The 20,274-nt window shown below is 29.8% G+C and overlaps 1 protein-coding gene across 1 annotated transcript in view; it reads left to right on the top strand.

Moving 5' to 3' along the window:
* The window catches only part of LOC145256298 (organic anion transporter 3-like), an 80,497-nt gene that overhangs the window by 46,871 nt on the left and 13,352 nt on the right, over positions 1–20,274 (top strand). The window contains exons 5-7 of the mRNA XM_080115026.1: positions 1,631–1,981; positions 13,941–14,075; positions 17,261–17,346. Coding sequence (XP_079971152.1) covers positions 1,631–1,981; positions 13,941–14,075; positions 17,261–17,346 — 572 coding nt within the window. The remainder of the gene's footprint in view (positions 1–1,630; positions 1,982–13,940; positions 14,076–17,260; positions 17,347–20,274) is intronic.

Here is a 20,274-nt window from a genome sequence, read left to right as displayed (position 1 = left end):
GCTAAGGCTACATTAGGAAGGAAATGTAGAATAACATGAAAACAAAAATAAAAATTAACTATGGAATGAAGATAGATGGAATGTAAGCGTAAAAACATTAAAATATACGTAGAATTAAACCTTCAAGAATTATACAAATGCAAATATAGAAAAAAGAATGGCTTAATAGCAGAAATGAAATGACAATGAAGGAAGCAGATAAAATGGTAAATAGTAATTAAAAGTAGGTACATACGAGTAAATTGGAAGGGTAGTATATATGTAGGTTATATATATATATATATATATATATATATATATATATATATATATATACTAGCAAAAGTACCCGTCGTTGACTGGGTTAAAAAACAGCCCACAGAAAATGGACTCTAAAGGAAGGGTTGTAATGAGATAGCTTCGAATTTGGGGGTATCAAAACCAAAGAAAAATATGATGAAAGTAAAAGTAAAACAGATAAACCCCATAATTTATTATACCATACCTGTTCACACTGAAACACTTATCACAATATTCTGTGGATCTATATTAAAAGACGTTGTTAAACTTTGTGACATATTTACATTCTATGGAGGTCAGGTGCGAACGAACACCCCATAATTTTATTATACCATATTTCTTCAAACTGAAACATAATTATCAAAGTATACTTACGCAGATAGGTAGGAAAAGTCTTTATCAAAGTTTGTGCCTATTTCCATTCTATGGAGGCCAGGCGAGAACGCAGACCCCACAATTTTATTATACCATTCCTATTTAAGTTAAAACATACTTATCAAAGTATTCTTATGTACATCTATATCAAAAATACTTGTAAACTTTTTTTTTTTTAATTTTTAAATTTTTTATTTCCATACTTTGTGGACGAGGCACGAACGCAGACCCCACAATTTTAATGAATCATCATTATGCCAGATCAAACATACCCATTCCTGTGTCTGGATACATGTTCTATCATTATATGTAATCAGTTTTTTAAAATAGTCAACCATATAGGAGCCTATTCGTGATCACACACACACACACACACACACACACACACATTCAGCTTTATATTATATATATATATATATATATATATGTGTGTGTGTGTGTGTGTGTGTGTGTGTGTGTGCATGTATGTATGTGGTGGTGTACTAGCAGGATTAGTGTACTGGCGTTGCCCGTTAGAAATATGACACAAAGCCAGAGCAGGATAAGGATGAAGGAATAAACAAAATAAAGGGTAAGGAATATAATGACTGTTCTAGAAGAAGGGGTTTATTTTGAGGTTGGATTGCTATAGAGGAGAGATAGTGGTGACTAAAATTGGGTTGAATTCTAAAAAAAGGACTGCACGGAGGGATTAGGGGAAAATATGTAAAATTGCGAAATGTGTTACAGTAGAAATTAATTAGTAATATAAAGATAATGTGGTATTGTTGATGGGGAAATAAGGAAGGGAGAAGGAAAAAAAACCTCAGGAATTCTAGAGCAACCCAAAAATGTTCCTTTGAAGCAGGTTTGAGGGATAGACATCCTTTATAGCAACCTGACTCGAATTAAATCAAACTAGAAGATTTTTTTTTTTAAATAATTGATTGAATGTTATAATAGTTTATTTATTTTTTGTTTTACTTTGCAACCACAGGTATATCCATGAATCCGTCCGTTGGCTTTTTGCAAACAATCAGATTGACAAAGGCAAGCAAATTCTTCAAAAAGCGGCCAGTGTAAATGGCGTCGACTTTGACGCTCTCTGGACAAAGAGCATGGAACTACTTGATGAAACAAATTCAGAAGAGAAGTTAAAAGACGGCACCAATTTGCCAGACGATTTAACTACTAACAATGTGAAAAACCCTCGCCATAATTCCATCCAGATCGAGGCAGAAATGATCAGCGCTGTTCACCCCGAAAAAGAGAAGTCAACCATCGCTGTGGTTGGCTTAATGAAAAATCCACACACGAGATACATTTCCCTCGTTATACAATACTCATGGTAAGAACCTTTTTTTTTTTAGTCTGGTTTACTACAAACAAGGCACATTACTATTATAAGGGACCACTATTTGGGACCATGTGAGTAGATTAGCGTCTGTTCACATGCATTTAAACTTCTGCATTTTACTACAGTCAGAGAAGCAGGAAACAATGGTTATTCCAAAGTCTGGCAGCCTGAGAAAAAAACCTATTACAGTAAAACGCTTTTAGGTATCTAAGGACCTACACACTGAAGGGGTGAGATTTAGCTGCTAGATGTGTTTGTTGGATGCATGTGCGTCGAGGGGAAACAAGTGCTTGCAAAACAGGTATAGGGATGCAACATTGAGGCGATGCGACAGAAGTTTGAGCTGCCAATAGTGTAGGACCTAGTCAGCTGCAGACACTTTTTTGGGGTCATATTTATTAGGAGAAGACTAGCGATAGAAACACCAGTCTCGATATGGCAACGATACTACATGCATAGCCGAATGGCGACTCAGGTGTGAGTAATTTTCTGGCATGGTAGAGGGAGCTCACCTTCTTTGCAGCAGCTTTGGCAATGTCCTCAATTTATTTGTTCCAACTCATGTTGCCTATGAATGTTAAACCAGGCAGTTTGAATGATGAGCTCTCAGACAGGGTTCTATTTGTCATGTCAATTACATAACGCTCTTTTTTTTTAGGTTATTTTTTATTATTTTGGTCTTTGCTTGTCGTCATCATCTTTATCTGGTCATAGATACACAAATTATATTCTGAGAGCCAGGGAGTTTGAATGAAGGGCATTTATTTAAGTCATGTTCACCACAAACAAGGCGCATTGTCACTTGGACATAAGGGGGCACTATTTGGGACTATGTCAACTGAAGATCATGTTTAAAAAGGTCGGTCATTAGTTTTTAGGGATGTGTTAACGCCTATTTGAGGATTATACTTTGGGGTGTTTGTTTGAGATAGAAAGAATTATTTTAAGATGAGCCGGATTCAGAGAAATATTTTCAGTGAAAAGGTTTTTCATGAAATATGAGAAAATCGAGAGATATTGGTAAACAAAACAAAATAATGCGTTAAGTGAAAAAGATTGGTATATTTCAATGAAAAAAATTCATACAGACTTGCAGACGATAATGTAACAAGTTGTGTGTATCTGTGTGTTCGTTAATGTATATGTGAGCGAACGGAGAAAAATGTTGCAGAGATGACCACGCACAGTGGTGGTGGCCAGCGAAACGGATCCAGATTCAGGTTAGTTGACTTCCACTAGCTTATTGAAGAAAAATCTGGCTTTTAGTAACTCTTAGAAAGACCACTTCAAATAAATTCCGAAAGTTTTCTGATTGGTTAAACATATAATTATTTTTTATTTATTTAGGATTGTGTATGCGCAGACGACATGCGCACCAACGCGTTTATGTATTTTTATTTTGTACATCGATATGTAAACATCGACTGCTGCACATGTAAGCAGATAAGCAAAATGTTTGTTTACATTATATTTAAACTTCACCCTATTAGTACATTCAAGGAAGCAAGAAACAGAGAGGGTATTGCAAAGTCTACCAGGAGCTGTGAGAATAGAAGTTTTTCCGACATCTGAGAGCCTAATCATTGAAGAAGTAGGATTTTGTCGCTGAACTGGTTTGTCAGCTGTATCTTCGTCAATAAGGAACACATGCAATGATTTCTTCATGGCACAGTTTATTAAAGTATTTGTAAAATAGACACAGAGATGCAACATTGTGGCGATAGGACAGAGGTTGTAGCTTGGTCGATGGTGTGGCACATTTAAACAATATCAATGAGTAATGAAAACACAACGGTTAGTTGAATAAAGTGTTTTTAATGTTATAATTGTGTTCTTGCCCCATAAAAAACGGGAAATTTAGAAGGGGTTTCTTTTTTTACATAAAAGTCATTATTTATCAAGGCTGAAAGCAACTCAAACTAATGAATGAAATATATATATAAGATCTTATTTTTATTTTTGGGTATCACCGAGGGACATACTTTTAATTATTTATTATTAATTTAATTTTATTTTTATTATTAATTTTATTTAATATATATTTAAGTATATTTATTAAAATATTTGTTAAATATTTTTGCATAAAAATTATCCATGAACACATGTTTCTGCGTATCACCCAATGTCAGCATTGCTAAACTTTTAACAAAGATTAGACTCATAACTGCTCACTCGGGAAGGACAAACATATGTGTGTGTATGGGAAGGTTGGGTTGTTCAATGTCTATATTTAATTTTATTTGTTCAATGTCTATATATATACACTTTTAAAAAATGCGTTAAATAAATATGTACACTTTTTTCCCCTTCTCTCTCTAAACTTATTCATTTTGTTGAAATATTTAAGGAAAAACGGTTAACCAGGATCTGTTTTGATATTTTGTTCTTTGATTATTATTTTCCCTATGCTAGGGGCTAAATGGTAGAAGCCTTTTCTTACGTAATAGTATTCGTGTTTAATATTAGTGCTGATTCTAAAAGTCTTCTTTTAGCTCTATCTATCCAGTATTTTATAACTTTCGCTTGATCTAAATTAAACGAGTGATCGTGTTCCGCACAATGGCAAAAGAGTGCATTTAGGGTGTTACCATTCCTTATATTTCTTCTGTGTTCGTAAAGTCTTAATTTTATTTTCGCTGTGTTTCACCTATGTACGCTTGTTGACAGTTGTTACATGGGATGGAATATATACCGGCGACGGATGTATGGGTTTTGGGAGAGTGCTTGGTAGTGTTTAATGTCTGTTTTATTGTTGTGGAAGTTGTTTGTATCAAGTGAAAACCAAGTCTATTAAGAGTGTCGTAGATTTTTGTATTTTTGGTGTGGATGGGAATGAAAAGATGCCTGTTTAATAGTGAGGTATTTGTTTTATTTTTCTTTCTGTTTATATTATAGTGTATTTTCGTAGCCTTTTTCTTTGCGTAAGAAATGAAATAGGATGGGTACTGAAGTTTTTTTAAAACATTCTGTAATGTATTGAAATTCATCATTAAGATAGTGGGGGCTGCATATTCTAAAGGCACGCAAGGAAAAAAAAACAATAATCATGCCAGTCTTTATTTTATCATTGTGGAAAAGGATAATCTACATGGATCGTCTAAGTCTCTACATGTGTTTACTTGTCTTACTATTTTCCATTCGACTACCGGCGAACGTCCGCTTTTTTCTACATTTTTTAATGATGTTGATTTCTTTCCGAGGATATATTAGTGTATGCCTCGGCAAATTCTAGGGCAATGTTGAAAAGTTCTTCGGATATCGAGGGATAGAAGTCTATGATGTCGAACTGTATAAACGTACATTTATTTTTATTTTCTGTCTTTTTAAACCAAATGATTGCTTCGGCAGTATTTGCCCACTTGTTTAATTCTAGGTCTTGTTTGATTTTTTCGTTTACTCCAGAAATTATTGCTTTGCTAATTTTACCTATTTCTGATTTAGTTGGGTTTATCAAGCGGGTGCTGGGATTATTATTGGAGTCACATTTGTGGTCTTTGAGCAGAATATATGCCTCTCTAGGTTTCAATTTGCCAACTTTATCGCTAATTTTAAATTTATCGGTGATTTGTGTACTTTCAATATTTATTATATCTATGTAGTCGCATTCATTTGTATCCAGTTTTTTTGTAGTTTTTTGTAATGTTTTCTGTGATTAGTTTCTTATATTCTTATATTCATAAAAAATTTCAGTTTTATCTGCTTTTACAAAGATTTTGTTAGAGTTGTTTATGTTTCTAACGATTTTGTATAGTTTCCGTTGGAAATTGTGAGGTCGATTGTGGAATTCTAAGATTTATTTACATTTAAAAGGTTATTTTCAAAGTTTATCAAAAGATCTACTGCTTTCGCATTTTATAGGGTTTTAAAACCGTAGGGTTCTTTTTTGTTTACGTTTTCATTTTTAAGGAAGACATTTGCTTGCCATCGCATTCGGCGTATTAGTTCATCTGTTTTTTGAATTAATTTAATAATATATCTATGCTGGCTAGGTTTGGGGACGTTTTTATGGTTGGTTGGTTGTTTTTGTTTTATGGCATATCAACCCTTTTCAGGTTATTTAATGCCGAATTTAGTTATTTTGGGGAACGATTTTTAATGGAGTATATTTTTTTTAAAAGTCAGATTCTATTTAACCCATAGTTGGGACCCTAACAGGTACTACCACTCCGAGTCAGAGTAGACCTGGGAGCAATGGCAATTAAAGGGTGGCTCCACACTCCCCAAGGCTCGCAAGGTGGGGCCTCACCATCGGATATAGTTTTAGGTCATATCCAGGATCGGGACGTTTTTAGCAATGTTTCGAAATTAACCCTTTCCATATCTATTTTTTGTGTAGTGAAATAAATTCATTTGAGTGTGCTTAACTGTTCCAGGAGCTAAGTATAACTATGCATTTACTCACATAAATTAATATACGAACGTATAAACTTATGCGTAAGCTTAAAGTATTTACTTCAACAGTGCTCAATACGTAGGTAGAGCTAGTTAAAAAATGCGAAAACAGTAGACCTTTTGATAAACTTTGAAAATGACCTTTGTCCTGTAAGTTCCTGCTCACTGGCTAATTAGGAAGGGTGCGATGGATACTAGAAAGCTGATTGGCTAACAAAAAACTCAATAGAATGTGCGTATATAAAAACGAAAGACAACCACACCATTCTCGCATAAGCCTGAAGAATCCTAGAGTGGATGAAACGTGGAATATTCAGTGTAGCTTAATCGCCATATATATTTTATAACTTAGTAACAAGCTCTACATAAGTATTGAGCATTGTTGAAGTAAATACTTAAAGTTTACATATACATATTTATTTATTGGACAATGTTAGTTCACATATTCATCTTAGAAGCAGTAGAATAGCATAACAGTATGGAGTGCCATCTAGGCGGTCGAGTTTCAAACCTGGCTTGAGGTAGTTACTAGTTAAGACGCACTGATGAGCAGCGATACAGCGAATCCGCATTGTATGTTGATGACTATATATATATATATATATATATATATATATATATATATATATATATATATATATATATATATGACTTTGTCTTTGTGGGCGCAGAAAGTATTCATCAAACTCTGCTCTGAATTTTTAGTCTAAGACTGTTAAAAAAATCATTTCCGAAGGGTAAGTCATATAAATCTGTTCTTTTTGCGAATGCGTAAAACTAAAAAAGTCATACAGTACGACCCCCAAAAAACGGGCCCCAACTCTAATTAGGCCCCGTTTCTTAGTGCTTTGTCCAAATGAAATGAAACTTTGGTCATAACTAGTTTATTATATTCAAAACATCACATCAAAACACTAGGGTCTTTGGCCTTTTTTTCTCCGTTCTACAGCATATGTTCTAGATGGCCTCCATTTAGCTTCTTTTTTTGGGGGGGGGGGGGAGCGGGTCACCCTGTAGCTCAAAGTCGATAATTTTTAATCTTTTGTATCCATCTGTTGGTAGCTCAGACGGTAACAATGCGTGTAAGATGAATAACGTCTAAGATTTTGTGTTTGATTCTAGCTGATGGTACCCAGGTTAAAATTTTTATAACTGTTAAACTCTTTACTATTGGATTATATACTATTATATTGGATAATAATCAATAGAAAATTGGCTCTAATAAATAATTAATACGAAATCTGCATGAATTAAAATATAATATTAATGCGTATGCAGCTTACTAGTATTATATAGAAAATTAATAATTACTCATTAGACTACTAATAATTAACAAATGTTATCATACACAAAATTATTAATTGCTTGGTAGTGTACTAATAATTACCAAGTAATACGATATATAAAATTATTATTTCCTTCTTTATTAGTAGTGGACTTATAATTAACAACTAATATTTTATGCAAAACTAATAATTGTTTATTGATGTGCAATTATAACAACATATGTTATATGGAAAAATAATAATTGATTATTAGTGTACTATAAATTAACTACTAATATTCCATATCAAATTAATATTTGATTATTAGTGTACTAAAAATTAACTACAAATATTACATACAAAATTAATAATTGATTATTAGTGTACTATAAATTAACTACTAATATTACATACAAAATTAATATTTGATTATTAGTGTACTAAAAATTAACTACTAATATTTCATATCAAATTAATATTTGATTATTTGTGTACTATAAATAAACTACAAATATTACATATAAAATTAATATTTGATTATTAGTGTACTAAGAATAAACTACAAATATTACATATCAAATTAATATTTGATCATTAGGGTACTAAAAATTAACTACTAATATTACATACAAAATTAATATTTGATTATTAGTGTACTATGAATTAACTACTAATATTACATACAAAATTAATATTTCATTATAAATGTACTAAATATAACTACTAATATTACCTACAAAATTAATATATTATTATTAGTTTACTAAAAATTAACTAAAAATATATCATAAAAAAATTAATAATTTATTATTAGTGTACTATAAATTAACTACTAATATTACATATCAAATTAATATTTGATTATTAGTGTACTATAAATTAACTACCAATATTGCATACAAAATTAATAATTGATTATTAGTGTACTAAAAATTAACTACTAATATTACATACAAAATTAATATTTGATTATTAGTGTACTAAAAATTAACTACAAATATTACATACAAAATTAATAATTGATTATTAGTGTACTAATAATTAACTACTAATATTACATACAAAATTAATAATTGATTATTAGTGTACTAAAAATTAACTACAAATATTACATACAAAATAAATAATTTATTATTAGTGTATTATAAATTAACTACTAATATTACATACAAAATTAATATTTGATTATTAGTGTACTAAATTTACTACTAATATTACATATCAAATTAATATTTGATTATTTGTGCACAAAAAATTAACTAAAAATATTACATATCAAATTAATATTTGATTATTAGTGTACTAAAAATTAACTACAAATATTACATATCAAATTAATATTTGATCATTAGTGTACTAAAAATTAACTACTAATATTACATACAAAATTAATAATTGATTATTAGTGTACTATTAATTAACTACTAATATTACATATCAAATTAATAATTGATTATTAGTGTGCTATTAATTAACTACTAATATTACATATCAAATAATTATTTCATTATAAATGCACTATATATAAAACTACTAATATTACATAGAAAATTGATATATTATTATTAGTTTACTAAAAATTAGCTACAAAAATTACATACAAAAGTAATAATTGATTATTAGTGTACTAAAAATTAACTACAAATATTACATATAAAAATATATTTGATTATTAGTGCACTAAAAATTAACTACTAACATTACATACAAACTTAATAATTGATTATAAGTGTACTATAAATTTACTACTAATATTACATATCAAATTAATATTTGATTATTAGTGTACTAAACATCAACTACTAATATTACATATCAAATTAATATTTGATTATTAGTGTATTATAAATTAACTACAAATATTACATATCAAATTAATATATGATCATTAGTGTACTATAAATTAACTACTAATATTACATACAAAATTAATAATTTATTATTAGTGTACTATAAATTAACTACTAATATTACATAAAAAAATTAATATTTCATTATAAATGTACTACATATAACTACTAATATTACATAGAAAATTAATATATTATTATTAGTATACTAAAAATTAGCTACAAATATTACATACAAAATTAATATTTGATTATTTGTGTACAAAAAATTAACTACAAATATTACATATCAAATTAATATTTGATTATTAGTGTACTAACAATTTACTACAAATATTATATACAAAATTAATAATTGATTATTAGTGTACTAATAATTAACTACTAATATTACATACAAAATTAATATTTGATTATTAGTGTACTAAAAATTAACTACAAATATTACATACAAAATTAATAATTGATTATTAGTGTACTAATAATTAACTACTAATATTACATACAAAATTAATATTTTATTATTTGTGCACAAAAAATTAACTACAAATATTACATATCAAATTAATATTTGATTATCAGTGTACTAAAAATTAACTACAAATATTATATACAAAATTAATATTTGATTATTAGTGTACTATAAATTAACTACTAATATAACATATCAAATTAATATTTGATCATTAGTGTACTATAAATTAACTACAAATATACATACAAAATTAATAATTGATTATTAGTGTACTAAAAATTAACTACAAATATTACATACAAAATTAATATTTGATTATTAGTGTACTATAAATTAACTACTAATATTACATATCAAATTAATATTTGATTATTTGTGTACAAAAAATTAACTACAAATATAACATATCAAATTAATATTTGATTATTAGTGTACTAAAAATTAACTACAAATATTACATACAAAATTAATAATTGATTATTAGTGCACTATAAATTAACTACTAATATATTATTTATGTAAAAATAATTAACGACTAATTTTATACACTAAAAATGTAATTGCCTCATTATGTAAAGAAACTAAGAATTAATATATTATACCGTCAATGATATCAGCGCTTCCCACGGGACTTTGCTGTATGCTCGGGTTTGGTTATTATCGCTCCAGTGATGTGCGCTGTAGGAGAGTATATGTTCATATAACCTTGACTTTTACCTTGAAAAATGGTGTGCACCATTCCTGCATGGGGGATCATCATCATGCAGATTTGGTCATAAATGGGCCCAATAGAATGTGTTCTGTATGAGAGTATATATACATATGCTGTGATCTTGACCTTCGGCTCTATCCTTGAAAAATGGTGTGCACCATCCCTGGGTCAGGTTTGATGATAATCGGTTCAATGATGTGGGCTGTAGAAAAGTTGTACACACACATACAGGAACGCTACTACTGTCACGTGACTGGGTACTATTTTCTTATTATTAGCGAAACTTTTTGCTTGAATGATTAAAGATGATGTTGAAATGATTTCGTGTATTAATTTAGTAAATATATTTATTTTTATATATTTATTTTTATGTATTGATTTTATCATGCGCTAGCGGGACCTGTGGAAATTCCACAGGGGGCTCATTCATATGATATATATTTATGTTGGCATTCTGTGGATGTTCAGCGTAAATGGAGACGCTCTGATATTATTGTAGCTCTTTTATTAAAACTGCAAAAGTCTTTATCTAAGCTAGCAGGGACGCCCGACGTAGCCCTGTTATAAAGAATGCGTAGACATGATATTTTAATTCTTGCAGATTTTGTATATATTATTATTGAGTTAATGTTCCATCGATTTTTATATATTATAAAGTTGCCATTTCAAAAATGAAATATATATCCATATGACTTGAGTGCATTAGCTTGAATCGAAACCGAAACCAAAATGTATGATATATATATATATATATATATATATATATATATATATATATATATATATATATATATATAACTTGAGTTCTTTCGGCCATAATCGCGACCGAAACCAAAATTTGTGAAGAATTCTTGATAAAATTATTTATAAAAAATAGATTACTGGAGTGCCATCAGCTATAATTGAAACCGAAACCGAAACCAAAACCGATGAAGAATTCTTGCTAAAATTATTTATAAAAAAATAAATAACTTGATTATTATCAGCTATAATCGAAATCGAAGTCAAAACGTCTGACAAAATTCTTGGTAAAATTACTTATTACAAGAAATGGAAGTCCATAACAATTAAACGATTCGGATTTAAGCGTTATACACAAAATAAATAAATAACACACGTTATCATATTTAATAAAATATGTCTTCTAAATGCGTAATATTTTCCATCTGTTCCTCAAGCAGAAAAACAGGGAAAGTCTGTCAGTCCGAGGGGGAAAAAGAAACTTTATAGAGGAAAAGCATTTCCGGTATTTTAGGATATCAACAGTGAAGGGGTGATATTTTGCTGCTTGTCAGGTTGGTCGAGTGTATGTATGTCGAGAGGGAACAAGTGATTTGATGTCATTAGAGAACTTTCGATTAAAGTAGTTGCAAAACAGACACATGCATACAACATTGCAACGAGGAGATAAAGATAGGAGATAAGATGGTAGTGCAGGACTTGTCAGAAATTTCGGAAATCGTAACACTAGGTGTATCAGAATTTTTGTAGGAATTTTTGCAGGACTTGTCAGATTCCGGACTCTTTTTGAGATCCTGTCTAAGAAGAAGCGATTTGTGGTAGAACGACCAAATGTGGCAACAATATTTCATGCAGGGGCGAATAGTGGCTATGTCGATGTATTAGATACTCTTAGGTATGAGTAATTTTCTAGCATGGTAGAGGGAGCTTACCTACTTTACAGCAGCCTTGGCAATGTCCTCACACACACACACACACACACACACACACACACACACACACACACACACACACACACACACATAGAAAAGAGTGAAAGATTAATAATTGTGAAATTATGAATCAAGTTTTCATAGGAAACATAACAAAATCAAATTAATATGTACGATCGTTTCAGAAACGATATCCTTTTATTCATTCAATATCTACAAAAAAAAAATTTAGGAATTTTTGACACCCCTAACACGAAACTGCGAATAAAATATTAAAAAAAAACTCGTAATTTCTCTTTTAAAAGTGGGTTGTTTATTTTCTTTATGGGTTATACTTCCAAAATAAACTATTAAAGTTGTTTTAAAAGTAATAGAAATATTTTTTTATTTAAAAAAAAAAAAAACAGTAATGAATTTTACGAACTCAATATTTTTCAATTTTTCAACTTTAAAAATATATCAAAATTTTTCTATTGATTCTATTTTTACGATATTTTCAGAGTCAATGTTAAATGTTATGCTCTTTCCAATAAACCGGATATAATATTTTAGACAAACGTTTTTTTTTTTAAATACAAGCCCCCCCCCATTTTCAAATGTCTATTAAAAAGTAAATAATTAATTTACTCACCAAAGTTTTATATATCACAAATTGAAGATAAAAGATCAATAAATTATGTATTCAAATTTAAAACAAAAAAAGTTGTGTTTTTTAGAAATTTACCTGTAAAATCCGAAGTTTAAAACCTTTTTTATCTTTTAAAGAAACACGTTGATTGTTTTTTTATTTTTAATGAAACCATGGTCCTTGCTCCTTTAATTGAAAAAGAAATTAGGGTTTGAATTATATTTTTCGAGTATTTATAAGCTTGGAAAGACAGGGGGCCGAATTAATTGACGCCTCCCATTTTGAAATGTCTATTAAAAAGTAAATAATTAATTTACTCACTAAAGTGTTATCACAAATTGAAGAGAAAAGGTCAATAAATAATATATTCAAATTTAAAACAAAAAAAAAAAAACACGTAGTGTTTTTCAGAAATTTACCTGTAAAGTCCGAAGTTTAAAACCTTTAAAAAAAAACGTTGTTTGTTGTTTTTTTTGTTATTTTTAATGAAACCTTGGTCCTTGCACCTTTAATTGAAAAAAATATTAGGGCTTGAATTACATTTTTCGAGTAGTTATAAGCTTGGAAAGACGGGGTGGAATTATTCACTATTTTTCATGAAATTTCTGACACACCTAGTGCAGGACTTGTCAGATTTCGGACTCTTTTTGGGATCCTGTCTAAGAAGAAGAGATTTGTGGTAGAACGACCAAATGTGGCAACAATATTTCATGCAGGGGCGAATAGTGGCTATGTTGATGTATTAGATACTCTTAGGTGTGAGTAATTTTCTAGCATGGTAGAGGGAGCTTACCTACTTTACAGCAGCCTTGGCAATGTCCTCAATGTATTTGTTCTCAACTCTTGTTTCCTGCGAATATTAAGTCAGGAAGTTTGAATAATAAGCTCTCAGACAGGGTTCTATTTGTTATGTCAATCACATAACTTTCTTTTCTTTTTTTTATTGTTTTTTTAGGTTAATAATCAGCCTGACTTATTTTGGTCTTTATCTGACGTCATCGTCTTTATCCGGTGATAGATACACAAATTATTTCCTGACAGCCCTCATGGAAATTCCCGGCACGCTTGTCTTGATGAAAACGTTTATGGTGTAAGTAAATGTACCCACCTTTTTTATTTATTTTCATTTTCTTTCTTTGAAGATTGTAATGCTGGGTATGGGGCAGTCAAACCGGCTGACAACATTGCCCTGCTTTTTATTGAACAAACCGAGAGCTCTTTTTAGTATCCTCGCTGTTGCCTTAAGTGCAATTGTACGTATCTCTTTTGCACTTGGTTCACCAACAATATTAGTTAGGTAGGACTTCAGGTTCTTCTTCATAAGCCCTGTGGCACCTGTAATAACTGGTATGATTGATATCTTCCTTAAGCTTCCAGTTTCTTTCCATATGATACATGAGACCTTGGTATTTGGTATGTTTCTCTATTTCAGCTCTGTTCAGACATCCATCATTAGGGACACTCACTTCAACCAAGGTCGCCACACTCTCTGACTTATTCCATAAAGTTGCTTATGTGCACATAGTGCATGCCAGAAATAAATAGACACCTTCTTATCATTAATTACAATATATTTCGTTGTTTTCTATGACATCAACGCGTTTTGGGATATTTACTGCCGATTCCAATAATTTGGGAAAATAGTTCTTATGCGCCAAGTTCTTTATATCTTCTAATATTTATTCATGGTGTTTGGTTTGGTCGTTTTGTTTTACAGCACCCTTTTTTGGGGGGTTATTTAATGTTGAATCTAGTACTTTTGAAAATATCTTTTAGCACAAAAACGACTATCGCTTATGGAGTGAAATATTTGTATTGGGCTTACTGTCTGGTCAGGCTCAAGTGGCCTGAAATGTCGGCAATCATCGGAATTACATTCGATTTCAGAAAAAAAAAATGACAAACATGTGCAGACATGCAATCCACACCAACAACGATGGCGAAAGTTTTTGACAATATTGCGAAAACAGAGCGGATGGCCAAAATAATATGGTTTCTGAACTTTTTAGATGAGGATTGAGAATTCGTATTATTTGAATTATTCAGACTACTGTTCTCATCTGAGGTGCTGCAATCACAACGTTTCGACTAATGTGACATCCATATTTCTTTAGAAGCATTTTGCCAAACTCGAGAATCTTTTTGTCAAAATCAGGAATCTTTATGTCGAACTCGGTAATCTTTTTGTCAGACTCGGGATTCTGCACGAAATTTTGAATGGAATCCTCTCGCAAGGAGCCATGGCGTAGTGGATAACTACGTAAACAAGTTCTTTATTAGCCGTTCCACTTAAGTTAACAAATTTACCGAATTTCCACAACTAACGATTACTATATTGTCCGATTAACACGCTTTACTTTTTATCCTTGAGTGGCTTCTGGGCCTTGATAACTGGTGACGCCTATGTAAAAAAAAAAAATAATAATGGTGCTAATGCACTTACTGATCCGCGCTATTTTTTAATCGTATTTCCAAGTTTAATTAAAGGTAGTGGCTGACATAACAAGCATGCTATTCCCGTGGATTAAACAAAACAGGCCCCACTAAAAACTCGGCGCAGATTCCCCAGTTCGATAGAAAGATTCTCGAATTCGATAGAGAGATTCCTGAATGCGACAAGAAGGTCGGGGGTTACATCGGCTGAAATGTCATGAAAATAACACTCAAGACGAGAACAGTGTGTATGCGACGATTGCCTGCGAGCGCGTAAAGCCATGGTAATAGAATAGCTTGTATTTTTATGGAACATATATATATATATATATATATATATATATATATATATATATATATATATATATATATATATATATATACTAGAAGAGAAAACCGACGTTGATTGATATTAAATAAAGATCCACAAATGTTCTACACGCCCAGTACATTATTTTAATCGAAATCGGTGGAATTGGCAATTTTTCAATCAAATCAATCGATTACCTGCTCTAGTCGAACATCCATCGGGGTTCAGCAGAGGAAGTTTCACATTCCTTCCAGATGTAACTTTATCCACAATACGTTGTAGTGTACATTGCACTGTAGAGAATCTGTGGTTGACTTTAGAAAATTGTTTTTCATTTAATAGCTCCAATTTAAGTTTAAAATCCAAAATTTAAATATCCTAGTTCAGATGTGCTCTAAACAGAAACATTCATTTCAAACGCGCTGCTACCTTACGAAAGAACCTACTCTTGATTTTATGCGTCGGACACATTTGTTTGTGCGGTGATAAAACTTCTGAAATGCACTTGTGATGTTAGACTGTGCAACATTGATAACTTTGGTCAAAATCGGCCTGTTCCATTTTTAATATTTTTCTTATATTATCGATTTTCGATAATTATCAGAGGCATTCTCTAACGAAAACTATCTAAGAATACTCCCAGACACATAAGATAGTTTGTGTAAAATTTCAAAAACATCGCTTAGTCGTTGTAGACTTCATAGGAAACAAACTCACAGACACACAAAGGTTTTTTATATAATAGTATATATATATACATATATATATATATACATATATATTTACATATATATACATATATATATGTATATATAATGAGAGACAGAAAGATAAATATATAAAATGATTAATGAATTAGTAGAGCATGTTGTTAAATGTATATATATATATATGTATATATATATATATATATATATATATATATACAATATTTGCAATTTTTAAATAAATTTTTTTATTAAAAATCAAAATATCTTTTTTAATTTTTAATGACAAAAATGCTTTGATTTAATGCTTATCATTGTATCCACATAATTTAGGTCATTTATTATAGAGATTTAATTTGTTAAATTTGTAAATTTAAGTTTGTAAATTTTAATTTTAGACTGCGCTCAGAAATTTTAAATATTGTGCAGTTGCTATATAATCAACACAAGATCTGCATTAAAAAAAAAACAAAAAAGTTTCGGCATATTTTTCTCCCAGAAAATATCGCGTCGATCAGGTGCTTCTAATTAATTATAGTTTTAGTTTTAGTTTTCGTTTTAGTTAAGTTTATGCACAGATGCCATCTCCAAAAGCAGCAAAAGAGAAAGATAGGAAACAGAAACTCTCCCGTCAACATACACAAACACAGGGTTAATCTTTTGTCGTCTTTTTACCATTTGCAATTTCATTACTACCTTACTGCTATTCTCACTGATGTTTTTCTTATATGGGGTGATAATTACTCATCCGAAAATCAGAATCTCGCGCGTCCGATGCTCTTTCTCTCCCGTACAAATTCACTGATACATCGATTTTATTTTCAGGTATGGCCGTAAAAAATCGATAGTTGGTATGATGTTAACAGCTGCAGGTGGTTTAGTTGTCGTCTCGATTCTGAAAGCCTTTGAGAGTAAGTTAATATTCCTATTTGCTTATTATAATCGCTCATATAATCATTCGGTTGTTATTTCCACTAATATCAACCCTGGTATCTATTTATTTTATGTTATAAATCTAACTTTTAATCATAAATGATTTCGTTATTTTTGTGGATAGCATCTAGAAGCAAATAACTCTAATAAAAATTTTTTTTAAAAGGTCGCTGTTGCAAATATTAATTCCAAAATAAATTAAATTAAATATATTATCAACATAATTGTTGTTTAAAATTTATTAAATAACAATTTTAAATAGAATACTTAAAATAATTGTCCCGCTAAAAACATTATCTAAGATACCGCTATTTAGTAAAATCAATGTTTCTTAATGTCATATGCAAATAAGGTGATCTCTTAATTGTATATTTTTGCAAGTATCGTACTATATATAAAAATAAATGAAATATTAAAGTAATACACGCTTTGTATATATATTAATGAAATTGTGAACAAACAAACAGTCAGGAATACGGATTTATATACATAGATATCCACAGGCAGTACTGTTTTTCTGTTTCACAGATCATTAGTGGGGCTAGACAAGCAACTACCACAAGCCAGGATTGAAACTCAATCGCCCAAACGGCAGACGGAGCTTCTAACCGTTGCACTATATGGCTGCTGCTATGCGGGAAGTAAATTAACAATGTTTTTGACATTGTCCAAATACCTAAGCTCAATTTGTTTTACACAAAGACCATCGCTTCATATGCTAATGGTAATTTATATATCACTTGCCAAATGCTCAACCTAAGATAGGGAGCATTATATATATATATATATATATATATAATTTAAAGGAGATTAGAATAATAGTCTAAAGAGCTAAGTGTATTTTAATGTAATAGTGAAATTACTAGTTTAATTAAAATACAGGAAATGCTCGTTGTAATTTAGATATATAATAAGCTCGATAGTTAAATGTCCTAGAGCTAATTCAATATTAAGTAATGTGATTTATAATTTAAAAGTTTTAAAATTTTTAAAATTTAAAAATCAAAATTTAATTAAATTAAAAATCAGTTTCATAAGAAGGAACAACAACAAAGTCAATTATCTGTACGATCGTTTCGGAAATCCGTGCTTTTTATTTGTGGTATACATGAAGTCACGTAGAATAATTATACATAGTTTTTTTGGTAAGCACGGTCTCCTCATCAGCAAATTTAGGAGGATTTCTATTGAATTGAAAAGACACCAAAAATAAACCTAGCATTAAAAGTAAGGCAGATGAATCTGAAAAATTGAAGTAAAAGGTTTGGATATAAAATTTATAAGAAAATTAATAAGGAAATTGGTATAGGTTAGAGATAGAAATGAGTAGAAAAAATATATATATTTTTTTGAATTTACATAATAAATTTGATTTAAAAATATATATATATATAATTACCTTTTGGTTTTCATTTTTTTGAAATCAGGAACTGTATTTAAAGTAGTCATTTAGATGTTTGCTATAGCTTTTTATTTTATTGAATGATGAATTTTAAAAGGGCGACGCTCGTGCAGTAAATTGTTTCCGTTAGCGTATTTTGATTTAGAGACGCCACAGTTAATATCTATAGAGAGAGAGTTTTTTTTTTTTTTTTTTTTTTTTTTTTTTTTTTTGCAAGTTTTTAAGGGGAGGTAATTGTCATGGCTTTATTTATTATTTGATTTACGAGTCTAAGGGCGGTAATTGGTTTAACTTAATTTATTAAAAAAAAAAAAAAAAAAAAAAAAAAAAAATCTATTTTTACTAATGAGTAATTTTTAATGATTTAAGGTGGTTTATATTTATTAAATTTAAAAATACTATAATGAAGCCCTTAAAAACTCTGGATATAATTCACAAATTAAATTCATAAATGAAAATGATAGAAACATAAACTGCATTAAAAATAAACCTATTAAGAGCGTAATAACATATAATATGGCAATGTCTTCCCGTATACGAGTTAAGAAAAATAACCAGGAGACAAAAAAAGATAAAACCAAACTACAAATATTAGATAATAATATAAATAAACAACAAACTAAAACCCGCAAACGTAAGAATAGACACAAGGAGATCCTATGGTTCAACCCCCCGTATTCCAAAAACCTAGAAACAAACATAGCTAGAGAATTTTTTAAAATATTAGATAAGAACTTTAAAGCCCCCCATAGATATAATAAGATTTTCAATAAGAACACAATTAAAGTCTCTTACTCTACTATGCCTAACCTTCATCAGAAAATAATTAGCTCTAATAATAATAAAATTAATAAACTACAAAATGCAACTATACAAAATACATCGGACTGTAACTGTAGAAGAAAAAATAAATGTCCCCTACAAGGCTCATGTAAAATTAAAAATGTTATCTATAGCTGCACAGTATCAAAAACTCCAAATATACAAGAACCTATCAACAGCCATAACTCAACTACCGAATTAAATAATAACACCAACTTAAATCAATCTACCGATCAATTATTAACCAACCCACCACATTATAATCCAACAATAGACCTAACGGAAAATAATCATAATAATCAAGAGGTAATATATATTGGTTCCACATCTGGCCCAATAAAACATAGAATTTCAACGCACAAACATTCTTTTAAAAATAACTCTCTATCAAACCAAACTACTCTATCCAACTATATTTGGCAACTAAAAAATAGCAATATTTCTTTCAACTTAAAATGGCAAATAATTGAGACTTGCAAATCATATAAACCAGGAGATAAATTTTGTACATTATGTACAAAAGAAACCGTAAAAATTTTAAAATATGAAGATATAAAAAGCACAACCAAACTAGTAAATTCAAGACACGAGCTTCTATCGTGTAATCATAAACGTTGGTTTAAATTTAATAAATATAAACCACCTTAAATCATTAAAAATTACTCATTAGTAAAAATAGATT

The sequence above is a fragment of the Euprymna scolopes genome, chromosome 32, assembly GCF_053919585.1.
Source record: "Euprymna scolopes isolate OS-2025 chromosome 32, ASM5391958v1, whole genome shotgun sequence".
Taxonomy (NCBI): Eukaryota; Metazoa; Mollusca; class Cephalopoda; order Sepiida; family Sepiolidae; genus Euprymna; species Euprymna scolopes.
The sequence above is the reverse complement of the archived record's forward strand: the minus strand, read 5'-3'. Positions and strand labels throughout refer to the sequence as shown.